Source organism: Palaemon carinicauda, chromosome 4 (genome assembly GCF_036898095.1).
Source record: "Palaemon carinicauda isolate YSFRI2023 chromosome 4, ASM3689809v2, whole genome shotgun sequence".
Taxonomy (NCBI): Eukaryota; Metazoa; Arthropoda; class Malacostraca; order Decapoda; family Palaemonidae; genus Palaemon; species Palaemon carinicauda.
The window spans coordinates 130497918-130507626 of record NC_090728.1 but is presented as its reverse complement, the minus strand read 5'-3'; the positions used below and the strand labels follow the sequence as shown (position 1 = coordinate 130507626).

At 39.9% G+C, this 9709-nt stretch overlaps 1 protein-coding gene across 1 annotated transcript; it reads right to left on the bottom strand.

The window, feature by feature from the left end:
• Nucleotides 1–639: 639 nt before the first annotated feature.
• LOC137639663 (uncharacterized) lies at nt 640–1555 on the bottom strand. The gene is made up of 2 exons (XM_068371917.1): nt 1464–1555; nt 640–976 (listed from the first exon to the last, which is right to left on the bottom strand). The coding sequence occupies exons 1-2, from the start codon at nt 1553–1555 to the stop codon at nt 640–642; spliced, it is 429 nt and encodes a 142-aa protein (XP_068228018.1).
• Nucleotides 1556–9709: the final 8154 nt, after the last annotated feature.

The window sequence follows — 9709 nt, the reverse complement described above, 5'->3', positions numbered from 1 at the left end:
AGTTTCTTGTTGTCACTCGTTGCAAAGAGGTCGGGTTGCAATGCTGTTACTTTTTCCAAGATGAAGGAGAATGAGTCTGTGTCTAGGGACCATTCTGACTCTATCAGCTTTAGCCTGGATAGAGCGTTCTCCGTCACATTGCGGAACTTTGGTAGGTGAACTGCCGATAAGTGATATCTTTTCTTTCTTGCCAAGTGAAAGATGGCCAGCATCACGTGATTGATGTAGGGCAATCCCGAGCCTTGACGGTTTTGACCTCTCAGTATCACTTCGCTGTCCAGGACCAGTCTGATGTGCGATGATCTGTGAAGGGATAGCTTCTTCGATTACAGAAGGACTGCCATTTCCTCCAGAGTGTTGATGTGAAAGGTCTTTAACAGGGATGACCAGGTCCCTTGAGATTTCCTTTGATGGGAGTGACCTCCCCATCTTTCGTCGAGGTATCAGTGTAGATGGTCACCGGTGGACGAGGTGGTTGAAAGGGAACAGTCCTTGCTAGGCTCTTGACCCTCAACCACTGCTTTAGAAGCAATCGTAGTAAGGTCGGTACCGGTCCCAGTAGATCTCTTCGAGCGTTTGATGCATATCTTCTCCAGACTCCTGACGCATCTTTCAGCTGTGCTCTTAGTGCTGGCTCTGTTACTGTTGGCATCTTGAAATCCTGTTGGATTTCAGTAGTCTCTTGACAGAACCCGCGATCTCACTCCTCTTCTTTGGTGGAATGGAGAGATGGTGTGACTGCAAGTTCCATTGGATTCCCAGCCATTGAAACTCCTGAGCTTGAGAGAGACTAGACTTCCTGTAGTTGATCTTGAATCCTAGATGTCCCAGTAACTGGACCACTTTCTTGGATGCTTGCAGACAAGCAGTCTTGGATGCTGCCCATAGCAGCCAGTCGTCCAGGTATGCAGCTACCTGAACATGTTCTAGGCGTAGTTGTACGACTGTGTCCGCAAGTTTCGTGAAGATCTTTGGGCTGTGTTTAGTCCGAAGGGCATGACCTTGAAGACATATTTTGTCTTATGTAACTTAAATCATAGGTAGGAGGAGAGGGGGCGACTGACTGGAAGATGCCAGTAAGTATCTGCAAGGTCTATTGAGACTGTGTACGCTCTTTTCGGTAACAAGGTCCTTATGTGTTGAAGGCTTAGCATCCTGAACTTGTTGTTCTCGATGAAATTGTTGAGCTGCAACAAGTCTAGAATGACTCTGAGTTTGTCCGAGCTCTTCTTAGGAATGCCAAACAGCCTCCCCTGGAATTTGATGGACTTTCCTTTCCTTATAAACTTTTTGTTTAAGAGTTCTAAGGTATATTCTTAAAGTAAGGAGGTGGAGTGTTGGAAGAACTGAGGAAATGAAGGTGGAGATTCATTCCATTTCCATCCTAGACCATTCTTTATTAGGCTGTGGGCCCAGGGATCGAAGGTCAAACGATCCTGAAAGTGGAGGAGTCTCCCTCCTACCTGGAGCATCTCATTGCTTGGATGGATCTGAGGGTATGCCACCCTAACCACGTCCTCCCCTGCCTCGTGAGGAGTTTCTTGAGGAGCCCCATCTACATCCTCTTCTTTTCGGGCGAAAGGTAGTGGTGTGCCTCTCAAAATCTGGGTTAAAGGCTGGTGACTGGTCTACCAACTGCTGAGGCACCACTTGGAAGGTGGTCTGAGATGGAGCGACCACTTAGGGCATCGTGGTCATGGTGAACGTGGGATGTTGTTGTATAGGCCGAGAAGGTACTCTTGGCTTCTTTGTCTTCCTCCTAGGTGTGGGACCAACATTAGGGGAAGATTTTCTCTTTAAAGAAATGCCCCACTTTTGGAGAAAGTTCCTATTCTCTGTGGCAGCTTTCTCGACTTCTTCTTGGACCACTTCCATTGGGAAGAGGTCTTTTTCCCAGATAGAGGAAATAATATGCTTCCTGGGTTCATGTTTGACCGTTGCATTGGCAAACACAAACTCCCTGCCGGCCTTCCTGGCCTTCATGAAAGCGTACAAGTCATTGACTAGGGTTGCCATGTGCATCTTGGCCAGGACTGTGTACATATCTGGTTTACTGGCAATGACTGCACATATCTCCATGCAGTTCTGGAGGGAAAGAGAAGCGGCTAGCCTCTCCTTTGTCTCCTGTTCTCTTCGCAGGAGAGAGTCCGGTAACTTTGGGAGGTTCTCGCTGAACTGCTGTCCTACGATGTCTGCATCTATTTTCGAGACTGAGAAGGTTAGATGGACCTCCTTCCATTCCTTCTCATCTGTGGGCAAGGCCAGAGACATTGGCCTACACTCCTCAAGTGTAGAGCATGGTTTGCCTACATCAATAGCCTTTAGCACAATTTGAATAGCTTTCAATGAGTGTGGGGAAGCTCTTGAAGAAGGAGCAAGAAAGGTAAGGTGTTTCTTGCTCAGTGCAGAAACTCTCTAGTTAGTATACCCTGCCTTCTTTAGGGTGCTCGTCAAGAGAGCCTGTGCCTTGTCGTGGTCGAAAACCATGACCTCCTTGGGTTCCGTCTCTTCTTTAGAGGCTAGCTCACTCTTCAGCCGGATAAAACACTCTGAGTAAGTCATAAAGTTTGGCCAAAACTCAATGTCATCCAGGGGGATGGCTCCCATCTTCTCTGAAATGTAGAGTTTACCGTTGGTAATTGGCATGAACTCTGCATACCTCCAAGGATTAATTTCGGAGCAAGGTGGCATGTCCTTTACTCTGGGTCGCTTGTAAGACACTCTGGAAGTGAATATCAGAGTTGCTTCACGGAGTTCCTTCGTCATTTCCTTCTTCATATCTACGTTTTCTTTATGTAGAGCGTCCATTAGCAAAGTAAAGTGGGCCATAAGTGCTCGACCCAGTGAGTCTAATGATGTGATAGGAGCCGAAGCCGTAGACAGTGTCGGCTAGAATGCCGACACAGGCTTGTCTCCTCTGCATGGTGGGGCCACCTCTTCTTCAGGATCCTCTTGAAGGAGATCCTTTCCTGTGTCAGTGGACACTTCAGACTTCTTCACCTGATAGATGCCAATGCCTTGCATAGCCTTGTTGATGTCGGCCACAACTATGATCTGGACGCAAGGAGGCCCATGTCGTGCCTGGGGTACGATGGCATCAGTTGTTACCTTCGGGAACAGCAAGCTTCTCATCGTGTCATTGGGAAGGTACGGTCCCAGAGAGTTCTTCTGGAACCCTTGTTCCCATTTTCAAAGCTTTTCCCTTCCAGCGTCCATCGACTCCATCAACTTGGGATCAGCGAAACCCTCGGTCATCAAGGCCGAGCAGACGTTACAGTTCTTGGGGTCCAAATACCTCAAGGTTTCGGTTGTAACTGAGCAGGTGGCATGAGACCTGTACATAGTGTGACAACACTATGATAAATTTGTATATATATATATATATATATATATATATATATATATATATATATATATATATATATATATATATATATATATATATATATATATATATATATATATATATATATATATCTATCTATCTATCTATATATATATATATATATATATATATATATATATATATATATATATATATATATATATATATATATATATGTATATATATATATATATATATATATATATATATATATATATATATATATATATATATATATATATATATATATGTATCTATCTATCTATCTATATACATATACATATATATATATATATATATATATATATATATATATATATATATATATATATATATATATATATATATTTATATATATATATATATATATATATATATATATATATATATATATATATATATATATATATATATATATATATATATATGTATCTATCTATCTATCTATATACATATACATATATATATATATATATATATATATATATATATATATATATATATATATATATATATATATATATATATATATATATATATATATATATATTTATATATATATATATATATATATATATATATATATATATATATATATATATATATATATATTTGAATGCATAGAATGGTATTACTATTAACATTTTAGCTTAGGATAGTAAGCTAGAAATAAAATAAGAAAGACACATACTTGTGCCTCCTGTCCAACCAACTGCTGTAACACCCCCTAAATATTAATGTTTAGAATTTCCTTATTAAGGAAAACTAGAGTGGAAGGGCTCTAATCTCTAGAGTTAGAATTAGTGTATACTATCACTAACCCTTCCATAAAAGAATAATATTGTAGGGTAAATATTAAGATCTGATGACCTATGGCTCATCAGGGTATTGAAGGAATATTTCACTTCAATATTATAATTGATCTCAACAATGGACTGTGAGATGACACACAAAATATGTTGGATAATATAAACTACTGTAAAATATATAGTATAGTTTTTGCCTGCAGTATGTACTATACTGCCGAAATATTGGCTACTGTATAAGCTTATACTGCAGTTCAGTTGGCATGCTGCCGGCTAGGCTAGTACTTGGCGGCACTAGCTGACAGACAGAGAGAAAGCATGGAGAGAAGAGCTACCTTATTATTATAGTTTAGTACAATAAATAAGGGTGTAGTTACTACTGTCCCTATTACCTTCTTCCAGAATTAGGGTTCAAATGGAAGGGGGAATGAATCATTCTAGCTTCCACCCAACCACAGGATATGTTGCCGGCTACTCTGCCAGTTCCAGGGATGTGGATGGCAGTCCAAGAGAGGACTGAAGAACACTCAAAGACATAATGGTGTCCCACTTGTAACCGTTATGACTGGCACAAACTTTCCCGGAGCCCTGTGTCCGTAGGGGGAAGGTTGGAGCGGCAATCAAGCCACCTATGTAGGAGCTCGGGCACCAGCCGCCCGTTGAGATACTACCACTAGAGAGGTATTGGATCCTTTGACTGGCCAGACATTATTGCATTGGACCCCTCTTTCTAGTCACGGCTTATTTTTTCTTTGCCTACACTTACACGGAATAGTCTGGCCTATTCTTTACATATTCTCGTCTTTCCTCATACATCTGACAACAATGAGATACTTAACACTTCTTCACCAAGGGGTTAATTTACTGCACTGCAATTTGTTCAGTGTACAGTACTTTCCTCTTGGTAAGGGTAGAAGAGACTCTTTAGCTATGGTAAGCAGCTCTTCTAGGAGAAGGACACTCCAAAATTAAACCATTGTCCTCTAGTCTTGGGTAGTGCCATAGCCTCTGTACCATGGTCTTCCACTGTCTTGGGTTAGAGTTCTCTTGCTTGAGGGTACACTCGGGCACACTATTCTATCTTATTTTTTTTTCTTCCTCTTGTTTTTTTGAAATGGTGTGTTGGGCAGGCTTAATAGAAGGGCCATGGATGCCTGGTGGTTTATCAAGAGGTTGTCTTTTCCTTTTTCTGATTTTTTCTTCTCAAAACCATCCTTACTGTCCTCCCTTCAGTTGAAGTGGCTATCCTGGAGGGTATTTAGCCTTGCATGGTGTATCGGCTCCTCCATGTTGACCAGTTTTTCCGACTTTTTACTATAGTCTATGGATATCATCAATCACTTTTATTATTATTCTGTACATATTGTTTTTGTTTTAATTCTTGTTAATCTAGTTTTTAAGTATGATGTCTCTTTTTTATTTCTATTAATTCTTATGCTGTCTGGAGACATTGAGCAAAATCCGGGACCAGTACGTCCTAGATTTCGTCAATGTCGTCTTCTGTATTGCAATATTCGTGGTCTTCATGCAAATATCCGAGACCTTACAGTTGCGTCCAGACAGTATGATATTCTTTTGTGCTCAGAAACTTTGGTTTCTAATATGAGGCACTCATCTGAGCTCCTTATAACTGGTTTTAAGAAGCCAATAATGCTGAAACGTGATTCCATTCCTAGGGCCAGGGGAATGGCGGTGTATATTAGGACCGAGTACCCTGCTTCTCATAAGTCCTGCTATCAATGTGGATGTCATGAGATTCAGGTAATAAAAGTTTGTGGCAGGCATAACAACTTTTATTTGTGTTCAATCTACCGGAATCCAGACATGGATGATTCTATCTTTGATTATCTTCTTACCATTATGGCTAAGATACAAGAAGATGATAGAAAGGCTTCGTTTGTCTTTGTTGGTGATTTTAATGCTCACCATAGGGAGTGGTTGAGTTCTATCTCTCCTACCGATCGCCATGGCTTAAGAGCTTTAGACTTTGCCTCAGAATCAGGCTGTGAGCAAATCATAAATGAAGCTACTCACAGGTCTGGTAATTGCTTGGACCTCGTATACACTGACTCCCCTGGCGTTATAACTAGTAAGGTTGGTTCTCCAGTCGGGACTTCTGATCATGCCTCGATTTCATTATTAGTGAAGACTGAGCAGCCTGTCCCTGATATATCATATTCTTGTAAAATTTATATGAAATCCCAAGCAGACTGGAATGGGATTTTGCATGATCTTTTGTGCTTGAATTGGTCACAATTATATAATAGTGTAGATCCTGTTGTCCCTTTGAATGAGAATCTAGTCAACATAATTGATAGGCGTATCCCTTCTCGTGTGCTAAGGTACCGAATGAAGGACAAACCGTGGTTCAATGATGATTGTAGACGTGCTTATTTGGAGAAGCAGGAGGCCTATCACCTTTGGAAGGGTAACAGATCAGATTTGACCTGGAACAACTATACTCAGCTTCGAGCTTTTGCTCAGAGAGTTTATGCCTCAACTGAAAAGGAGTACAATTTAATCATAAAAGAAACCCTTTCTGGTACAACTCAGGAACATAAATGGTGGTCTACCCTTAAATCTGCACTCTTTGGTGTAGATGCAACAGTTCCTCCTTTACTTAAACCAGATGGCTCAGTCACTCACTGTCCAAAGGAAAAGGCAACCCTTTTGGCTAATGTTTTTGACAGTAAACAGAGTAATGAAAAACTTGAACTTCCTCATTCCTGTTTTCCTGAAGCTAAACTAACTAGTTTAGCTTTTCGATCTCGTGAGATTAAAGCTCTGTTGATGGACCTTGATGCTTATGGAGGTGTAGACCCTAATGGTATTTTTCCTTTGTTTTTTATAAAGACAGCAGATTTCTTAGCTCCAAAGTTATCTGTTATTTTACGCAAGTTAGCAAGAAGAGGAGCTTTTAGCACTTGTTGGAGAATTGGTAATGTTACTCCTCTATGTAAATGTGTTTGTGGTAGCTCAAGTCCCACTGATTACCGCCCAATTTCCATAACTCCCATATTATCTAAAGTTTTTGAACGTCTTCTGGCAAAACGTCTTAATAGGTTTGCTGAAGGTAATCATCTATTCCCTAGTTTGCAATTTGGTTTTCGGAAAGGCCTTGGAGCATGTGATGCCCTTCTTACAATCTCCAATGCAGTACAGAAATCCCTTGATTGTGGTCGGGAAGTTCGTATGATTGGCCTTGATTTTAGTGCTGCCTTTGACCGTGTTAATCATGAGGCCCTTGTTTTCAAACTGAAACAGTTGGAAGTGGGTGGGTCGTTTCTTAGCATTATTATTGATTTTTTAAGTAGTAGATCTCAAAGAGTTGTTGTTGATGGGCACTATAGTGAGTATAGGAATGTGATATCCGGTGTTCCACAGGGTAGTGTTCTTGGCCCATTACTTTTCATACTATATACACATGACATGTGGTTTGGCCTAGAAAATAAGCTTGTTGCATATGCAGATGATGCTACTCTCTTTGCATCAATTCCATCACCTGAATGTAGATCTGGGGTTGGTGAATCCCTTAATAGAGATTTAGCTAAAATTAGTGCATGGTGCAAATTATGGGGTATGAAGTTGAATCCTAACAAAACTCAAAGTATGATTGTAAGTAGGTCAAGGACGGTGGCTCCTCAACATCCGGATCTCAGTATTGATAATGTTTCTTTAAATTTGTATGACTCTTTCAAAATTTTAGGCGTGATTCTTGACAGCAAATTTACTTTTGAGAAACATATAAGGTCTGTGTCTTCTTCAATTGCACAAAAAATTGGCTTATTGAGAAAGTCTTTTAAGATATTCGGTGATCAATCTATTCTGAAGAAGTGTTTTAATTCTTTTATTCTACCTTGTTTTGAGTATTGTTCTCCTGTCTGGTCTTCAGCTGCTGATTCTCATCTTAATTTGTTGGACAGAAACTTACGGTCTATTAAATTTCTTATTCCTGATCTAGATATTAATCTCTGGCACCGTCGTTCAATTAGTTCATTATGCATGTTGCATAAGATTTTTCATAACTCTGACCATCCTTTACATTCAGATCTCCCTGGACAATTCCATCCTGTTCGTAATACTAGGCAGGCAGTTAATTCTAATAGCCAGGCCTTCTCCATCATAAGACTCAATACTACGCAGTACTCTAGAAGTTTTATTCCAGCTGTTACCAAGTTGTGGAATGATCTTCCTAATCGGGTTGTTGAATCAGTAGAACTTCAAAAGTTCAAAGTTGGAGCAAATGCTTTTTTGTTGACCAGACGGACATGAGTCTTTTTATAGTTTATATATGACATTTTTGTTGTTGACGTTGTTAATAGTTTATATATGATATATCTCTTTTGACATTACCTTTTTTAGAATGATTTATTGTTAATTTGTTATCTTCAGTTATTTATTTCCTTATTTCCTTTCCTCACTGGGCTATTTTTCGCTATTGGAGCCCCTGGGCTTATAGCGTCTTGCTTTTCCAATTAGGGTTGTAGCTTGGATAGTAATAATAATAATAATAATAATAACACCACAACCCACCCGGCAAGCAGGGAGATTGTAGGACACCTGCCAAAGATATTGTGATGGCTAGGCCATCGCTATAGGACAGAGAAGGGAAGGTAAAGGGTCTTGTGTGTTGTGTTGGGAGAAGGCGTCATAATTGCTACCCACTTCCTGTCACAAACAAAAAAATTGTTTCAATATCGGCGCCGTCTTGGACGGCAGAAGATTATCGATTCCTCAGCCCAGGACCTTGTCAAAAAAATTACTTGTGTACTACCACTTTGGATGCGGGCTAGGGAAGCTAGGCTTCCTATGTCTGCAACTGTAAACCGGCAGCGGAGTGATTACTCCCGGGCAGCCGAATTGCCGACATAAAGACTGAATACTCTGAATTACTGTCGCAAATCAATGCTGGGTTAATCACCGGTAAAGAGGGAATTCAGAAACACTAGCCTAGTCAAGCTGGAGTACACTACTCAATGGCAAGAACAAGATAGGGTGGTCGCCTAATGGTGACACTCAGAGGGAAGGAAAGGTTTGCCCTTAAATCTCTAAAAAAAAACGAGTGTCAAATTATATAAATAATTCTAGGAGATATACTATCACCTGTTGATTTGATAAAACGATACATGAGGGTAAACAGGGATAATGTTCGAAAGTATACTTAAGCGCATAGGCTAGGCTAGCACAGCGCAGATCGAGATCTCGGCTACGCTACATCAACGAGACACTAACGTATTCGATCGATACATTGAAGGAAGAGAAAATATACGTGCATGATCTTATCTTCATTAATATAATTTTGCATAAATAGCTATAATTCATTAAAGCTAAATACTGGGAACATCGTTCTACTGCCTAAATAAGGCAAATATGGGAGATGGAAGCGTTCAAAATGTCGCCTCTGGTTACTAGTTAGGCTCCGATAAACACATCTAAATTATGCTAATTTAACTGTGAGAAGGGAGCTAAAAATTATACCCCGGAAAGATTAAATACTCAACTTTGCAGAGGCTGAAGA